The 19,256-nt window shown below is 42.6% G+C and overlaps 1 protein-coding gene and 2 long non-coding RNA genes across 10 annotated transcripts in view; 2 read left to right on the top strand and 1 right to left on the bottom strand.

Annotated features, from left to right (window-relative positions):
- The window catches only part of WDR89 (WD repeat domain 89), a 12,777-nt gene extending 5,970 nt beyond the window's left edge, over window positions 1-6,807 (top strand). For 3 of the 6 annotated variants that reach the window (XM_019615945.2, XM_019615944.1, XM_019615946.1), the window contains 4 exons: window positions 2,115-2,296; window positions 3,858-3,916; window positions 4,674-4,767; window positions 5,151-6,807. In XM_019615945.2, the coding sequence (XP_019471490.1) occupies window positions 5,182-6,351 (1,170 nt within the window). In that variant the 5' untranslated portion in view covers window positions 2,115-2,296; window positions 3,858-3,916; window positions 4,674-4,767; window positions 5,151-5,181 and the 3' untranslated portion in view covers window positions 6,352-6,807. The remainder of the gene's footprint in view (window positions 1-2,114; window positions 2,297-3,857; window positions 3,917-4,673; window positions 4,768-5,150) is intronic. The other 3 variants (XM_010712029.3, XM_003206776.3, XM_010712028.2) reach the window with 1 other exon arrangement.
- A 678-nt stretch (window positions 6,808-7,485) lies between these two features.
- LOC116216698 lies at window positions 7,486-9,375 on the top strand. The gene is made up of 2 exons (XR_004159995.1): window positions 7,486-8,235; window positions 9,243-9,375. It is a non-coding gene; the product is annotated as an uncharacterized LOC116216698 (long non-coding RNA).
- LOC104911263 overlaps window positions 8,242-19,256 on the bottom strand; it is a 22,316-nt gene continuing 11,301 nt past the window's right edge. Inside the window, exons 3-5 of one of the 3 annotated variants that reach the window (XR_004159992.1) lie at window positions 18,011-18,207; window positions 9,198-9,946; window positions 8,242-8,709 (exon numbers count right to left, since the gene is read on the bottom strand). This is a non-coding gene — a long non-coding RNA (uncharacterized LOC104911263). Of the gene's footprint in view, window positions 8,710-9,083; window positions 9,947-12,769; window positions 15,557-18,010; window positions 18,208-19,256 lie in introns of those variants that run through there. The other 2 variants (XR_793774.2, XR_004159993.1) reach the window with 2 other exon arrangements.

Raw genomic sequence — 19,256 nt, forward strand, 5'->3', positions numbered from 1 at the left:
ACCCAGAGGGTGGTGATGCACTGGAACAGGTTGTCCAAGGAGGTTGTGGATGCCCCATCCCTGGAGGCATTGAAGGCCAGGCTGGATGTGGCTCTGGGCAGCCTGCTCTGCTGGTTGGCGACCCTGCACATAGCAGGGGGTTGGAACTGGATGATCGTTGTGGTCCTTTTCAACCCAGGCTGTTCTATGATTCTGTGATTCTAAAATTAATAATGTGAGCATTATCACAATTATGTACAATCTCCTGTGACTGCTTCCCTTTGTTCTCTCCTTGATTCGTACTTTTTCCTCTAATCAGTGCTGCTAAGGCCATTTCCGTGCTGGTAGGATTAAATTCATTTAATGGAATGCAGAAAGTTTATTATCTCTGTTTGCTTGGTTTTGTTCTCTTCATAGAATTTGTTGTGGCAGTGCTGTTATCTTTTTTTCCTCCTGTCTGCTTTCTCCATGTATTTTTCTCTGTGCTACAAATGCCAAATTGAGGAGACGAGGAGCTTTATTCTTGCTGTGCTTTGTTTGGAAACAAGATGTAGCGATTTAAAAGCATGAAATAATTTTCTTGGCAGTTTACATCTCATCTCTGCACTTTAGCTTAGCCTCTGGTGCATGATATTCCCTTCCTGTGTGGTTGGTGAGATGCTATCCTCTTTACCCTAAAAATGTCTTTATGGGAATGCTGGAAAAACACCTCATCTTACTGCTTCGGTACAATAACAAAACTTAAGTACAAGAGTGTGTATCCTGTAGGAATTCTGCGTGCCTGATGGGATTGCTGTGCTTCACCTCAGTTCTTAGATCATTTGGCTGCTCCATCTTCTGTTGTGAAGTGGTGCCAATGAGGAGAGGTCTCCAAAGGCATTTTGCATTACTGAAGTGCAGCACACTGATGTGCTCTCCTCGACCAACTCTGCACTTTGTCTTTGTTTTTAAATGCTGAGCACGCATGATGTTGCATGCATGAATTGCTTTCCACTATCCAGAGCTTCAGGTTTATCCTTAATTTGTTCTTGAACAGTTGATAGTCATGAAAATAAAGGGAGGGTCTGTTTGCATTGTTTGTAGTAGGAAAGAACAGCACAAGATCTCATCTGCTGCTGTTCAGATCCCTTGCTATTTCTGGTATTTGACCTCTGCAGAGAAGATTGCCAAATCTACAGGTCGTTTTCTTTTTTATTACGCGTTTCTCTTCTCTTACAAGTTCCTCTCATGCACTGACCAAGTCTTTGAGGCAGAGATTCATTCCTGCCACATTTTCTGTGGTATTTTTTTCACAGGTGATTTTACTTTGCTGTATGTTGCAGAGCTAATGCTCCCTTTTGGAATTGAGAACTATGTGATTTGGCAAAAGTGCACAATGAGAAGGAATAACTTACGAATTGCTGGTTTATTTTTTGAGAAGCTTTCTGCAATAGAGAGGACTCACGAGCCTGCTGGCTTGAGTTTAGACTGTGAGGTTTGGAGTAACACAGAGCACAGCAGTATATGCTCAGGCAAAATGAAATGTTTAGGTTGTGCTCGTAGGTGCTTACCTTTCATTTCTCTGTCAATGAAAAGGCTGCTTTGGGCACCTCTAACTGTTTGCTTCTAGTCTTGCTATATGTCTGTTTCCACGCTCCATTAGAGAGAGATACATAACCACAGCATCTGCAAACCTCTTCTTCTTTGGCATTCCTGCCCCTTTGTGCCTTCTGTTCTAAAAACCAAGCTTATTTCTTTTTAAAGGAGCTTTGTAGGACATCCTGGAGGTCAAAATATTGTAGGTTGTTTCAATTGACTGTATTTATTTTGAGTTCTCAAGATGCAGAGAAGCTTACCATTAATGGTATGCTGCGATATCAAAGGGATGCTCCGAGGTTACAGAGAACTGTAAATGCAGAACAGAGATCAAGCAGCTGTAGTTTGGAGGATCACACAGAGTAGGGCTGATTTGTAACAGGTGGCTTCACCTTGGTGAGGATGGTGGTGGGAGATGCAGCTCCATGCAGAGAGTGGCAGTCGCTGAAGATGAAAGTGAGTGGCATTAGCCACACACTTGGGCCAGATACTTCTGTGTAATCCAGGCTGTGTTGTTTCCTATCACGCTAACATCACCTGCGTTTTGTCTGTGTTCATAGAATGAATCAGAGAATGGCTTGGGTTGGAAGGGACCTCAAGGATCGTCAAGCTCCAACCTCCACATTCAATACTAGACCAGTGTTGAGACTGCATTCCATAGATCCAAACCTTGGGCTACTGTGAGCTGGAACAGAGGAGGATCCTGAGTTCTACTAGCGACTGCATATCCTAAAGAAAAGAGGTAGCAGCAGCCAAGCCCTGTTCTCTTCCCAAGGGATCTCTGTCACTTCTTCAGAGGCAGTACCAGAGCAAGCTCCCTTCCCCCCCACTGGGTTGGTGTCAGGTTCTTGCAGGCAGGTTTCCGCACTGATCGCTGTGACTGGCTCCTGTGCTGTGTCCACAGCATTCAAAGCAGCTTACTTGGCATAAAGGTTCCTGGTGGCTGTAACAAAGTGGATACCTGGATTGTCAAAGTTGAGGAGTGCCCAACTAAAAGCGCTTCACTTCTGCGGTGCAGAGCGCCATGTGCTTTTGAGGTGGCAGCGGTCCAATGCTTAGTGATCTTCTATTGTGTTTGGAAGACCATTGTTTCCTATTTGTCCCATAAATTTAACACAGATCCTATTCCTGCCATTTAAACTTTCCCATCAAAGTACAACAGTGACTTCCCCTCCTGAAAAGGAAGGGCTGGCAGCTACACCCTGACGCTCAAGCACAAATTGTTTATGTAACCTTCAATCACAATTTCATAATAGCCTGAAGACCATCTTATTGGGGAAGATATTTTACTGAGTTTTTAGCAAAAACCCGGCTGCCATCAAATGCGGATTGCAGCTCCTTAACTGCTGCTGGGAAATAGAAGTGCTGCACCTTCCTGATGATACATGTTACACATCTATCTGGAAAATCTATCAAGTGTTTTCTGCTAGTGTAAAACAGCTCCACCCGTATCATTTGGGAGTGAAAGCTGAGGCACTATCTTGAGCTCCTTTTACTTCCCTGAGAGTATTATTAAATCTGAATGAAGTGTGTTTTTGCAGTCTCTACCTTTTCACAGCTGGTGATTTTTCAGAAATAAAGTTCAACAAACCTGTTTAAAATTGGGCCTTAGCCTTGCACACAGCTGAGCAAGCAGCGTTCAACAACTGTCTGCTTTTATATTGGTTCTATTGAAGTCTTGTCCCGTTTGAGTATGTAAGAAGCAGGCTCGGTGGGTAGGGCTGTACACAGTGCCAGAAAACATGTTGAAATTCTTCTTTTTGGAGGGGAAAGGAGTTTCCACAGGATGTCTGCATTTGATGGCAAAAATTCCTTGTAGATGTGTTCTGAAAAGTTGCTTTGATGTAGATGATTAACCTGGGACCTCATTGTCAGGATATTACCAGGTCGGCTAGCTTAGATTATTTGTGACTTGAGAATTAATCTTGTATGAGTGGATCTACTTAAGCTGTTTTTTTAAGAATTTGCTCGTTTATCACACGGTGTGTTGTGTATCTGTATGTACCAAGCAGAGCAGGGAAGGCAAGGCCTTGAAACTACCAACAACACCACGTTAAAAACAAGCAGAATGCAGTTTTGTCATAGCAACTTTTCCTTTGTTGCTGGCCTCCTGTGGAACATTAAAATAATGAGCCAAAGCCAACGAGTATGCAGCACTTCGCTCATTTTATCCCCTTCCCAAAATCCAGCCTGAGGAATTAGGAGAGAAAAAAATCGATGGGACAGCTGGGAAAGCATGATGGTATTTTCCTGCGTTTTGGGCCTGCCTGATTTTTCTTTGGTTTCTATTTGGATATTTCCAGAAAGAATCCTTCCATGTGCATGATCTCTGGGACTGGGCACTGGTCTACTTCGTAAGGAAGTAAGTCGATTTTTGGAGTATTGCTTTACCCTTCTCTGCCTTAACTGAAACATCCATAATAGAATCATAAAATCACAAGGTTGGAAAGGACCTACAAGATCATCTAGTCCAACTGTCCTCCCACTACCCTTGCAACCACAAGCCACTAAACCATATCTCATAGCTAAAGTCTCATAAGAGTGAGGAGAGCTGACCCCCACGGGAACTGCTGTGATTCCCCCAAAATTCGTTTTATATCACTGAAGTCTAACTGAGCCTGTAATTAAGAGAGAAATCATCCACGTTGGATGATTGTGCTTCCTTTCTATATCCCAACTACATTTGTTGAAAAGTGATCCAAGTTCATGAACTGACCAAAATCACCTGTTGATTTTGATGGTAAACATCTCCTTTAAATGTAAATATCCACGTGTATCATTGAAATACTGTGGGTTTCTAGAATAATTCAATAATGCCAGAGAAAAATTGCTCCAGAAGGAAAGGCTTTTTTTTTTTTTTTCCAGTTGCAATAAGAGCCAGGGCTGTGTATTTTTTAGGAGCCTCGGGGGAAGGCCTTGGTTCTTAGGAGAACTGTTGAAAGTGCTTAGTTCTCCCAGATTGTGGTGCTGTCTTCATGCCTATTTAGGTAGCCTGTGGTGTGCTGAACAGGTGCTTGCGTGTGTCACTGAGCACCTGAGTAGCTGCAAAATGTATCTCATTTGTCCCTTTCAGGCTGTAGTTCTACTTCATTTGTTTGTCTTGTTCTCTGCCTATGCAGAAGTTGAGCCAAGAAGTCTCCTGGAGCTGTACTGATGCAACTGTTTGTGGGCTGTGAATGCAAGCAGACTTTAAGAGCAGAAGTTATTCCTCAGGTAGGAATCGTGCCTTCATTGCGCTTCCACTTGCGGAGAATGTTACTTAATATTTACTTAAAAGAGAAACAAAACCAGCACCAACAAAACAATAAAGTAAATGTAGCTAAACGACTTTCACAGCATTCACAAGCAGCCTATTTAATCCTCTGAGGGGATTATGTGATGCAGTGCTTACGATCAGAGGAGATTGAACTTCTTTGCTGGGGGAAGCTCAGGGTGGTTCTCTGTTTCTGTAAATAAAATGGTAGGCAGGACTTCAGGATGACTGACCTTTGATTTCATGCATAAGCTCTGTGCAGAAAACCTTTTCATATCTATGTATTTAAAGCTAATGTTATTTCAGACTTTTATCATTAAACCTCATATTTTATTTATTACAGATTCCTGATAGCTTCGAGAACAGTGTTTGAGATGTCTGCAATTGAGAAGATTGAGGAGCAGTTTGCCAGCCTGCGCATAGCAAAGCGCTCTGTGCTAAGTGAGGAACCTGCTTACCTGCTGGATATAGACATCTCTGGATCTGCTCAGTCTGAAAGCAGTCGCTTTGTGGCAGTTTCATGTTCCAATAAATCAATTAGGGTCTTTAACAGAGAAACACTGAACTTCCTGCGGGAGTACAGCAGCTGTCCTGGGACACTTAGCGGTGTCAGATTTGCACATGTGTGTGACAGCTTGGTGTTTTCTGCATGCAGTGATGGTACAGTAAAATGCTGGGATATTCGTTTAGCAACTCAGAAAGCTGCGCAGGTATTTAGTGGCTATCCTTCCAATGTGTTTATCAGTTTTGATATCAATTGCAGTGATTTCATGATTTGTGCTGGAACAGAAAAAGTAGAAACGGATACATTCCTGGTGTTCTGGGATGCGAGAGGCAGCACAGACTGTGCCAGCACAGTCAGGGAACCTTTGGGAGTGTACTCAGAAAGTCACAATGATGATGTCACTAAGATTTGTTTTCATCCTGTCAAACCCAGTTTGTTCGTTTCTGGGTCGACTGACGGCTTGGTTAACGTGTTTGATATTAACAAGGACAACGAAGACGATGCTTTGATATCAACCTGTAATTCAGATTCATCAGTAAGTTTTATTGGCTGGTCTGGGAAAGATTATGAACAGATCTACTGCACGACCCATGATGAGGGATTTTGTTGGTGGGACCTTGCTCAGTTAGATACTGAAGAACCAATAATGTTACTGCGTATTCTGGATGCCAGAGACTCAGTCTGCATTGAAAATGGCAGCTTAAATTACCTGGTAGGAGGCATGTACCATGAAAAGGCAGACAGACTCTTTCTAATTGGAGGAACGGCAACAGGAGATGTTCACCTGATAAGCTGCAGTGCTGCTGGGCTGAGCCTGGTGGGTACCCTTCCAGGGGGACACTCTGCCACCGTTCGCTCTTTCTGCTGGAACCTGGCAGAGGAGTCGCTGTTGACAGGAGGAGAGGATGCCCAGCTGTTGCTGTGGAGGCCTGGAGCTGTGGAACGCTCTCTGGCAAAGAAGATGTCCATGAAGATTGCTTCTTCTGTGCAAAAGAGAGTGAGAGTTCACAACAGTTCCCTCAAAAGCAGGAAAAAATAAAATTCTGGGAATGGGAGCCTGCTCCATAGAGGTTTTTCTGTTTGTTTTATCCTTCCAGGCAATACTTGGCTGCTGCTTTATTTGGAGGTGTTCTGTGGAAAGAACTGCAATACATGAATTCTGTTTGGAAACTTGCACTTGCATCAGTCATCAGAGGAGTGTCTTTTTTTTTAAAGTTGCTAATATTAATTTGAAAAGAGTAAATGTTTGCTCACTGGTTCATGAAGAATACATCTTCAATCAGTTTTTATAAAAATACTTTTTATGGTTGTTTAGTGTCTCAGCCAACATTTTAATGCATAATATAGGCCTGTGACTTGCATAATTTGTTACTTTCCCAGTGAAATTCCCTGTCATGATTTAAAAGCTTTTGTATTTCAAGCTATGTTTTTCTTTCTTTACAGAGAACTTAATGAAATTTCTCAAGATATTAAAAGATTTTACGTTGCTTCTTAATGCTTGAGGGAATTACTTCTTAATGAAACAGAAAATAAGTACTCTTTTTGCATTGTCATATTGCTGGTTTATAACAAGCTTGTAAAGCAGCATTTGATGGAGTCATATTTTTTTTATAGTGAAGATATGAATGTATTCAACCAGATGGGAATGCACTGCTCCGCACAGCTGATTTTTTGACTGGATGAGAAGGGTTGGAACTGGTGTTACTTAAGGTGTGTTTGCTTTGTGAAAATACCCAAGAATCTTCCAGGCAGCTTCATTCTTTGCTGGTAGGAGCATCTCAGGGGGTGCACCCGGAAGATGGGAGACGGTCAGGGAGTTAAAGAAATTAATAGATGTAATGACAGGAGTTGTGCTTGGAGTCCTCCAGTCCTGCATTTGAAATAAGCTGCTATCTCATGCTTGGGAGATGTTAAAAAACAAAACCAGTCTTCTCAAAACGTGGTTACTGAATAACGGGTCAATGTGAGAAGGCTTTAAGAAAGCCTGTTAGAAGTTAGTGTGTGTCTTTTAAGAAACGGCTGTTTGCAGGGAAGCACTTATGTGCATGCAGGCATCTCTCGATGATTGCATTGTTTTAGTGTTCCATCAAACAGCTATTAAGTGCTGCAAAAATTGCCTTGTTCTGAAATACTTGAATTTTTATGCTTATTCTGCTCCACTGGCAAACTCCAATCTGTGCATCTGGCTCTGCACACACAATTACCTCCAGCCTTTGGAGTACCATTGCAGTCAAATATTGGTTGGTAATTACACTGTACTTAGCATATGTGAACTACAACTGGAAGCAGCAAAAGAGTATTTAAGGATTGTGATGTTATAGTACAGCTGGCAAAAGAATTCAGAGGTTTTCCACGTAAGCACGGATTGGTAATTCTTTCAAAACAAGTTAGGAATGTCAGGTTTAGAGGTTCAGCCCGGAGTTTAAGAACTGTTTCTGAAATACAGAGGGTACCTCAAGTTGTGGTTATGGCTGCACCAAAGATGCCTTCATCATCTCTGGAAGTGAATCCCATTCAAACAAGTATCGGAGTTCCACGTGGTGTGTTTTATGAACTGATGTCTTTCAGCCACAGCTGTGTGTCCACGGTAGTGCTGGGTCTCCTGTTGGTAACTTCATTGTGATTCACTTCCTGCTGGTTATTTAATGCTGCAGCTTCAATTTAAAACTCACTTTAAACTTCTTTTAAAAATGGTGTTAAATTCAAATTGCACCCCAAATCCTTATAAATGCAAGGTCACAAAGTCATCTGTTGCTTTTTAAATGACTTTATGCAATTTTGAGACAGGTCAGGCAGTGTTGTGGCTGGGACACGTCTGCACCTCGTGCTCTTTTGTCCTCCCAGGTCACGGAGTCATCGCTTGGGACTGTGGAACTGAATTCTGTGACTGAGTGGACCAAAAGGTTCAGAGCCCTCTGGCCAGGTCAGGCCATTGAGCTGAGTTCCTTTACCCTTCTTGTATCTCAACATGCTCAGTGGAATAAACTCGTTGGCCAACACTTCCTTTCTTGAATAAATGATGGATGTGCATTATGGAAATGCACAGTGAGGGAGCTTTTGCTTGCCTCCTCTTTCTTCAAAGTGTCTTTTGGGAGAGAGCCTATGTGTGTTTTGCCAACCATGTCTGCACTAAAGCAACAGAGATGGGAGTTCTGGTAGCAGTGTTTGAACTTTTCAGCCTGTATCTGTTGTTCCTGTATTAAACTGATCCATAACAAAGTACCACCCATCCCAGCTCCAGCCATGCCTTCCTCAACCTTGGTTTTTGCACACAACTTTTTCACAGTCTCACAACTGTTGGCATTTTCCTCAGCTGTCAGGAGACTCAGCCTTGTGTTGCCCCTGAAAATGCTGCATGCTTTTTAGTTTCACGTTGACTTATTTTATGGATATTAATCTGAAATTAAACATAGGTTCAAACCACATGTTAACAACTAATTAATGCTATGTGCTTTTGTAAACTGAAATTTTCAGACCACAGAGAACGGACATAATATGGAACTAAAAAAATAACAGACCTGAAGTGAGGCAGGTTGACTTGGCTGACTGTATTCCATCTATTAGCTTAGTTTGGAAGTCTCTGAGTTGCCCTCGGTGTTAAGAAACATATTTGACCTGTATGGCACTCATATAATTGCAACTGCAAGTTGCAGGCAGTCTGAAATCTTCATTGTGTTAACTGCTTCACCCCAAGGGAAGCTCTAATTCTGGAAGCAGTATCAGGTTTTGTTCCAGTAAATGAAAATTAAAAATCCAGATAGATTACCTGAGTACAGAAAAGTGTCCATCTTTATTCAGAGATGAGAATAAACCTAGAGTGTCACATTTCGGAGCAGCAGGAGAATATTATTTAGCAAACACATGAAAGAAAACAGATTTACTCACAGTTGGAGCTTTCCAATTCTTCCCCTTTGTTTCTTTTCTCTGCAGGTTAAATCCAGCACGTGCATACTGCCCTCTATGTCTGGGGCTGCTCCCTCTGCCTATCTTCAGAGATGGATCCCATACCAATGGGCATTTTGCAGAATCACAGAATGGCCAGGGTTGGAAGGAACCTCAAGGATCATGAATCTCCAACCTATTTCAGTTGGGTGTAGGATTTCCCCCTGCTTTGGGGGAGCAGTAGGAATGATTTGACCGATGTAAATAAAGCTGATACATGGTGAGGACAGGTGAGCAGAGGTAGTAGTGCTTTGATATCTGTTTCTGGAGTGGGGTGAATCCTGTCCCTTTCCTCTCTTAGCATTCCTGCTCTGGTGTAGGCTGAGGGGCTGCTACTTACTACACTGATGAATGGATGAAGACAGGTGGACAGACCTCCTCACCCCTTGGTCAGGGCTGTCCGTGAGGCTCCTTGACTCCCTTGGCACAAGTGTAACAGCTTGCTTTTACTTTTGAGCTTGATGGAAGCAGGATAGGGCCTTCACTAAATTATGCAAAATATAAACACCCTTCAAGCATAAAAGCCAGTTCCTGTTTGTTGTGGGATGAACAATTCAGCAGTGAAGCGTGCAGGAGAGGCAGAAGCTGTCTGCTCACAGGGGTTGGGTTTTCTTCCTTAACTTGTGGTAGTGAGGAGAGCCACGGGTCGAGCCAGTCCTGCAGTCTCTGCCATGCAGGCACCACTGGGTTTCCTGGGATGTGGAAAAAGGAGAAAGTGAGCATAGTGAGCATGCTGATACCAGTCTTTTTATGGGAATGCATTAAGTTTTCAGTTCAATATCAATGTTACCCTCTCACGTTTGGAATAAAGATTTGATGCTGCTAAAAATCCTATAGAGGTGATGTTGGAACAGCCTTTTGCCATAGGAAGTCAGAACTGGGGGGTAAGAAATGCTAGGAGGAATTCGAGACAGTTCTGCGTGCTGATTTAAATCATTTGAGGAGGTTAAATATTTAATACATGTTACTACAAACAAAACAAAAAAAAAGCCCAATCACAATTTCAGTAGATCACCAAAGGATTGTTACGTTGTAAGTAGTATATCTGGCATGATTAATACTGAGAAGTACGCTAGACTGAAGCTGAAGCACAAACCAGAACCACAGTTCACTTTTTTTGATGTTTTTAATACAGGAATTGTTAATTATCAGTGGAGTTGAACTCCTAGGAGTGCAATGCATGCCACTGTTTGCTGCTTCAGATTCAAACCCACTGAACACACACGTAACAGGTAAGATACCTGCAAGTGACTGTGCCTTAACCAGTGTCCTGTAACAGCAATTTGTGGGATGGAGTTGAGGAAGGAAGCCTCGGGGCTTCGCTATAACAACGAACTTGGAGTTGACTTAGGACTGATAAATGAGGGATCAGGAGAAATAGTGGGAAGTTCTTTGCAGTGTTTATTCCCAGAAGTTTGTGTAGCTGTAGATTTGCAGCAAGATGTAGAGCTGCATTTGCAATGCTAAACTTGTTTTAAGAAACTGTCGGAGGAATCTGTCTGGATACAAAACAATTAACACAGCACTCACAGGGATCTCGGGTCGTTCTGTGTATGTGTTTGTCATTAGAGCAACAGGATAATTACGTGATTGTTGGAATTAATTCTTGTAGTTAGATCAAACTTCCTGCCCTAACCTTTGCAAAGAGTAGAAGGTGTTGAGGCGATTAAGGAACGCAGTAGGAGCACACAGGCACCCCATCCCCATGCCAAGGAATGAATGGTGATGTTTTGTTAAAACATCTAGGCTAAAATAAGCCCGAATCCGTACTTATTTTTATTAGCCATATTATCTTAACATTTGTGTTGTGGTCTATTGCCAGGATAGCCAGACAGTGAGTGGAGGAGCTCTGGGTTGTTACGAGCAGCTCAGTGGCACACACAGTCGGTGTCTGTTCCTTTCTGCATTCGCTGCCATCCAGGACATTTGTGTTTGTTTTCACCTCACTGTTGTTCCCTACGTTCTAAAGCCAAACCTTCATTGTGCTTCAGTTATGAATTTGTGCCCATTTATTTTCTAAACTGTTGGAATTCCCACGACTGCGTTCAGATGAGATACAGTGTAAGTGCAGGTGTGTGCAATATACCAAGCTCACTTGCTGATCACTGGATTTATTTAGATGGCAGTCAGCATGTGGAGGGTTAACTACTGCTGCAATAAGAAGGCAGTTTTGACTGTTCTGTCAATACTCTTCAAATATACGGGGAAAAAATACCCCCAAACTCCCAAGATTTGATTATAGCTCACAATTTCTGTTGGTCTGGGTGATTTTTATTAACTTGATGAAACGGTTCAGAAAAGCTTTGTAGTATTCTGTAAAGGAAAAATGAAATGTTTTTCAGATGGCTCTATAAAGAATTTTGGTAGATTCAGACATAAGTAAAGGTCTTTCATGAGCTCCAGGCGTGTTTTTGCACCTAATGCTCTGGTGAGCTAACAGAGGAAATGAACTTTCCTTTTGTTTGCAAAATATAACCCCCCCTCCCCCGAGTTCTTAACGCCTTTTCCATGCTGCTTGGACAGCTGAGCCACCACACAGGTGTTTCTTGTCCTCTGTGTGTTCCTGAGACCTCCATAAAACCTCAGAGAAGAAAGATGACAGTGTTACCTAATGTGGGTACAAACCAGATGGCTCAGTTGACCTATTCAAAGTATAGGGGAATAAAGTATCTTCATGTAGGTGACCTATAGCAGAAAACGGAGAATCGTTATTGATGTTTGCTTTCTAACTCGTGGCACAAGAGCTGCTCAGCACCAAAGGAACAGGAAACACAGAGTTTTAAAACTACATTTTTAGTCACCAGGCTGCTGCTGGCAGGGACGCTACCGAGTGCTCTAAAAGCAGGGGTGTGCTTTTTTGTTTTGCTGACGTTTTGGGCCACGTGTTCTTCATGCAGAGCATTGTGTCCGTGTGCCTGAGAAACGTGCCGAGGGTCCACGTGTGTGTGCACACATGGGAAGGACGCTGTGAGCGCTCGGTGTAATGGAACAGGTGTGGGAGCTTGGGATTTGCTTATGGAGGCGATCAATCAGCTATCAGAAATGTTTTAATGTGGCTGATATTAGAGCAACTATGAAAGTGGAATATTCTAAATATACACTTGGAATAATAAACCATTGGTAATCTTCTGGAAGGAAATGGTGTTCTGACATTCATAGCTTATTTTTTCCCAGATTTTAGACAGGATTTGAGGTTTTTTCCATTATCGCCAGTATGACTAAAAATAAACCTCATCACTTTTAAAGGTATGCTACATAGTTGTTCTCAAGCAGTGAAATTAAAACTTCTGGCCCTTAGAACCCAAGTGCAGTTTAGGTGTGTGACGAATGCAGCATTTAGTACATACGATGTGCGTTCTCTTTTTGTCAAGATGATTTCGTTATTGTGCATTTCATGAGCAGGATGTTCTTGAGAACCATTATGAATAGAGTGCCAGCTTATAACGAGTGATATAAAGTGGCATTTATCTTTACTTTCCCCAAGAAACTCTTCCCTGTGTCAGTGAGTGCCACTGACTGACTTCTGAGCCGTGCTATGTGCTCACCTTGCACTGTGGCTGGAGGTGCAGCCAATGCCCCAGAGGGAGTAAAACACACGTGAAGAAAAACAGATGAGTGAAGAGATAATACCAGCCAGGCAGGCTGCGGGCTGAGAAATCCCCAACCTTTCCCTGTCCCAGTGAAACACTGCAGTGCTCATCCTACGTTCTCTCCCGCTGCCCCAGCTGAAGCCGTGTCACAACACAGCAGAAGTCATTACTGAGTCTTCTGGCTCAGATCAGTAACTTGGGATCTATGAAGTGGTACCTGCGTGGTCTGACCTCAGTGTGGCTGGGCAGAGCCTGTGTGACTGCTGCACACCGTGAGCAGGCTGCAATAAATCTGACTTGGAAGCAGTGGGTTGGGTTGAATGCAGGAGGGAGAAACCTCTTCAGAGACAGGGGCTCCAGGCTGTGACCCAAGTAGCCCCAAGGAAAAGTTACATGAAGGCTCTTTGCTGGGGGTGAAGCTAAAGCAATCCCGATGAGTATTTATTTGTGGTCTGTTGCTGAAGAGCCAAAGGGTGGAATGCAAACAGCAAGTCCCTGTTCATCTTCACTAGATGGGAGCTGGACTAGATGACCTTTCAAGGTCCCTTCCAACTCAAACCGTTCTGTGGAGCCTGAGCAATGGAACGGGTGCGAAAGAGGTGGCTGAAGTGAGAGCTGGTGGGGCACGTGAAGGCTGTTGCCTTCTGACCACTGCTGAAGACTCGATTTGCTTGCTGTGTTTCTGAGTGTGTGTTATAAACAGCAGTGGCTCTTACTGCTGTGCACAGTTGGGATAACAGCATGAGATGTGTGAAGGCTGCGCTGTAATTTGTAAGGAACAGAGATGACAGAGCAAGTGTTTAATTTCACTGAAGTTTGACAAACCCATGGCGCTTTCCTGCCAGGTCTGTTTGGTTACTGGCAGGTTACTGTTGTTGTATTTAATGCACTAATGCCACTGACAGTGCCCTTAAAATCTTCCTTAGAAACCAAGGCAGGTCTTAAGTAGCTGCAGTCATTCACAGCCTTTATTCTGGGAAAGTTGAAGACGTTTCTCAATACACACTTAGGCTTTCCCCAAGTCATGGAAAACCACAGCAGTACATATAATGCGTCCTAAACTACTCTGAAGAATTGTAACTTGGCTGAAGTCACGTATTGCCTCTGTCTCCCTTTTATTGTTAAATAATGTAAGGGAGGAAAGCTGTGTTCACTCAGCTGCAGACCTCAACTCTTCAGCTGCACTCAGGTGGAGCACGGGCAGCTGTTGTCCTTTCAGAAAACTATGAATCCTCTGGTGGAACCAATGCTGCCTCTGAAGGCTTTGTAATACAGAGCAGAAAAAGCTGTCAGTGCAACTCCAAGGGTGTGGGGCACCATCAGCTGTACCAGTGCTGCAGGGGGCGGCTGCATTGCTGGGAGAATCACTGCAAAGGAAATGGTGCTGGTGCTATTAACTGCTTCCCTTGCACCATGAACCTGCTTTTAAGTGCCCTTTGTGAAGGGGACACTTAGGAAGTAGCTATGTAAAAGAAAACTACCTAATACACTTTTCATCTAGGACTGACGATTTCTGAATTTCTTCCTGTCTCTGGTTAACTTAGCCTGATACACATCTAGATTTAGCACTGTCTAAACGTTTGGAGTACAAATTTGTATTTTGATGTTTTCCCCAATGTTTGTTTTTATCATTGTTTCATTTCTGTTGAAGTTCGCTTGCATTTGTTGCTTTCTCCGTAAGGAAACATACGGTAAGTGCCAATAGCACTACTTACCAATGCAAGTTGTAAATCCTGAGCTGGCCTGAATCCTATGTATTTCAAATTCTAGGAAGCTCATGGTCTCTCTGAAGTGCATGTGAGTGAGTGTCCTCTAAAGATGGAGTGACTTGTGCTGTACTGAGGGCATGTGCTGCTTTGGGACCTGCGCTCCAAATCTGATAGTGGACAGTATGAGCCCCAGCACCATAAACTCATCCCCTGCCAGACCCTGTACTGCATCTTGTGTGCTGGAGAAAACCACAGAATGAAGACAGAAGGATGTAAAGAGGAATATCCCACCTTCCACAGCTTGTGAGTGCTGCAGACTTTGTTCTTCAGCTAATGACTTTATACAGAGAAAATTTGGTAATAAAAGGCTCTTATTACAATAGTCAGAGTCTGACAGGATGAGTGCCTGTGAGCTGAAATAGGACGCCGTTCAAAACATCAGTCAAATGGGAAATAAGGTACTTTATAAAGGGGGATAGGGGCGCATTCCAGCTACTTGCCTGTACCTAGGGGACACCATGGCACTGGACTACGGCTGGACTTCTTTTTGGTTTTTTTGAGAAATGAGTTGTATCTCTCACCAGACTAAATGATCACAACAGTTTTCTGGCCTTTTTCCTCTACCATTTGGGCTGCACCCCATCCCAAATAAAATATTGCCTAGAATAAATCTAAGTGTTAATTGTCTTGCAATACAATTACTCAGCTTGGTATGCATGTAGATTCAGCGTCGTGCATTAATCTAGTCCAAATCTGACTTCAGCCCACAAAACTTTCTCTAGCAGCCGCTTTCAGAGGGGACTAGTGGGATATGAAAGGATGTTAAAGGAACTTTCTCAAAGTGACAAAGGACTTTTTGTAGAATTGGGAACGGAAATGCTTCATGCTGTTCTCGTCTGAGCTGTACAGTCATGGGATCGCTCCTCTTCACTGTCAGCCAACTGGATGTGGGCAAAATCACTGTTCTTCTGTGTGTTCCTGGTGTTTCTGAATTTGGCTGCTCCTGATGACATGATGAAATGTCAATTAGTACGTCTGTCTCTATTCCAGAGGCAAAAAGGTAAAATGCTTCTGTCTGGAAGGCAATTTCAGAATGAAGAATTGCTGCTTTTATTTCCTCAGTCTCAGTTTCCAGCTAGTATCTGCTATGGCTGTTAAATGGGCTGTTAATGTATTATAATCTGTAGCCTGAATTACCAAAACCTAATCTAGAAAGCCATTTGAAGTTAACTTCAGCTAAGGTGAAGTGTAGCTGGTTTGGGATACTGGCAGAAAGAAGTTGCTTTGAAATCAACCTCGAATGACTAAACTGTGATTAATAGATAACAGCTTTCACAATAGCCACTGATCACGTTACTGAGCTTGATTACTATTTATGTACTAATATTCTTGAAGGGCTTTGGGGCATTTATTTTATTTTGTTCTTTTGTTAGCCAAAAAGTAAAATATCTGCTAAAGTGAGCATTCTTGAGCTTTTAAGCTGTGAACAAATGTGGGTCCAGCTGATCCAACCCCTGCTCCACCAGAGACCCAGAGCAGGCAGGCCAAGTCCGAGTCTGGGAGGCTTTAGATCTCCAAGGAGGAGACTCCAGAACCTCTCTGGGCAGCCTGTGTCAGTGCTCCAACACCTGCACAGAGAAAATCTTCTGCTTGTGTTGAGATGGAAGCTGTGCTTTCAGAGCTGAGATTCTGAAGCAGGCAAATGGAAAGTTCTAGCACCTACCAAATGGTACACTTGATAGCATTTGGCATGTTTGATGGTTCCTGTCAGTGTGTGCAGGCTTCAGGAAGATACGCTCATAAAGAGTGTGGAAGGACTGCAACCATCTCTGGTCCATCAGAGCCCTATCTGTCTGGAAGGCACTAAATCTGAATATATGCTGATAGACTCAGGATGGCAGACTGCTGAGAGCTGCTCATTTACTACAGCATCACTGATAAATTCTGTTTTCTTCAGAAATTTTTTCAGAATTATTTTACTGAAAACAATCAGGAGAACTGATTTTTTAATCCTTTGGATAGGAGTACTAACTTTCATGGCCCCTTTCTACTTCCTATTCTTTCTCCCTACTGAAAAACACTCATTAATTCAGTTTATTAATTCTATTAAAGGCATTGCGCCCTCTATATTACCATAGATTATCAGCTTTCCTTAATTTGAAATGCTAACTTTGAACTTCAAATGCAAACACTTAAAAGGTGAAAACAGCTCCTTTAAAATGCAATGCTAGCCTGAGCTTTCCAAGTTTGGCTCTGAAATGAAACGTGAGGTGTAAGCAGCACTGGATTGTTTCAGAACTGCGTGGATGTGGTCCGTGCTCCAGGTGCAGTTCTGCGAGTGAAAAGTCACACTGGATTAGGGTCTTTATCTTAATTCTTGAGTATTTTTTGTAATAAAAGTTCAGACGAGCTCCTTTGAACAAAGGAGGGAGCCAAAGGAGCAAGCAGCTTTTGCAGCTACTTCCCTGTTCACTTGGTTGCCCTGATGAATAGAGTGTCAAGAAAGTGTTATGAGTTGTAGATGGACTTTGGAAGAGTTTGGCAAGTACCAAATGAGCAGCTTGTGTAGAAAGAGTGGAGCAATTACCAAAGCAGTTCCTGAGGATATGCCAAGCAAAGATGCCATAACCATTAGTAAAGAATCCCCACATGTACAACAGTGTTGTCCCTAAGCAAGAAACCTCTTGGTTTCACCTTCCAAAGCAGAACCAGGTGCTCCATCCTGCTGCAGGAGGGGAAAGAAGACATACCATTACTATGGCAACTACTGCTAAGCATCATTACTGCCTCCTGCTGAAGTTCACTGTCACGCTGGGAGAGAGTCAGCACTCGCTGGGTTAGATAAAGAACCAAAGGAAAGGCAATGTCCTATGTTTGGCTTTCAGAAGATGTCTATCTGTACTCTTAGTGTATTTTCCATTTGTTTAACATGGATGTTTTATTTTCTTAACCATTTTCAGGCAAAGCCTACAAAGCTGCAGCAGACCTCGTGCACCCTGATATATGGAAATGAAGGAAACTTATAAAGGAAGGCATACAGGAAAGTTTTTTCCTCCTCAGAAGCTTGATGAATGGTGCATACATATGAGTAAGGTTTTTAAATTGCGTTTATAACCAGGATGAGAGCAGCAGGAACTGAGATATATTTAAATACGTGCTTATGTATTTCATACTATAATTAAAAGGAGTTAAAGAACAACAAAGTTATGGGAGAAAATGATACAGAAAGGAAATAAGCAATTCATGGGAACAAAAGAACTATAGGATGAGAGAAACTTGCCCACTAAATTATGTATCATGCATTGCAGACATTGAGTGGTTTGCTTTTTCAGCCTGAAATGAGTATGGCATTTTTCCCATTTCCTCCTAGGTTCCAAGGATAAAGTACTGGTTAAGCTAAAAAAAAACCAACAGAGAAATGGGTGATAGTTCCAGAGGGGAGGTATCATTCACTTACTGGGAAGGACTGAGAATTCTGCTTGCAGCTCTTCAACTATTGGCCCTGGTTCCTCTCTGTTTATATTTTGAATTAGCAAGTCACATACTGAACTATGCCAAGTGACAGAAGGGGAAATTTCTGTGTGTGGAGCACAGTCATGCTCCCACAGGGAATTGGCTTCCTTGGCATATCAGTGTTTTCAGGCACTGGTGACCCTGAGTGAGAAACAGAAAGAAGAACGATGAGCCAGATTTTGAGACAGGCACGCACAATTAAACACATTTAAATCTGCCTTATTTACACTCGTAAGGAGCTGTTTGTATGTCTCTCCTGACAACTCTGAGCCTACTGTAACCTTCTTTAATAGGCACATGGGTTGCTATCCTCTTGGGCTTGATTAGCTTGACCTTGCTTTCATCCTTTGTAGCAGCAGCGTAGCCTGACCGCCCGGAACAGATTTCAGCGTAGTGTAAAGCATGCACTGTACTTAGAAATTAAGTGGGGAGAGAAAAGAGCTGGATGTAGGGGATATATAGATTGTAGGATCTGTGTATGAATAAGGAGTAAGAGGCTGAGTGGTTGTGTGTGTTTATTATGGGCTTCTCACAGCATGTGTTTGAAGCTCTGGTTATGATGAGCATATTCATACGGAGTTTCTCTCCCACTTACAATTTGTAAGGCTGTATTATATGGCCTTTTCCTCCTCAGTGTAACGAATATCTGTAGAAATCATATCTATTGGCTTGGGTCACAATGGAATACAAGTTTCTATGTAAGGAAGAACAGATTTTGATGCCTCATGTGACCACTGATAACACTCATGATATATTTATCCAAGCACACTTGTGCATAAACCATAATTTTTTGAAGAGGCAGAAGAGTTGATCAAGTATATAGTCCTTATGATTGTTCTGTTGTCCAGATGCCCAGGTGGCAAGGGAAGTCTACAAACATAAGTATGTGTCTTAGTATTGCGGACAAGATGGTTCAGGGATGCCTTCACTGAATTGGAAAAACTCAAGTTGAAAGATGACTGTGTTTTAATTAAAAAAAAAAGAAAAAAGAAGTGAAGATTGGGGGAAAAAAGTAGATAAAACTTTGTGCTTCTTAGTTTATTAAAAAGCACCTGCATGAGGATCAGTACAAGCAGTCCTAAAATATTTCTTTTAGATTTTTAATCTGGAATCATAGAATCACAGAATCATAGAATGGCCTGGGTTGCAAAGGAGCACAGTGCTCATCCAGTTCCAACCCCCTGCTATGT

This window comes from Meleagris gallopavo, chromosome 5 (assembly GCF_000146605.3).
Source record: "Meleagris gallopavo isolate NT-WF06-2002-E0010 breed Aviagen turkey brand Nicholas breeding stock chromosome 5, Turkey_5.1, whole genome shotgun sequence".
NCBI lineage: Eukaryota > Metazoa > Chordata > Aves > Galliformes > Phasianidae > Meleagris > Meleagris gallopavo.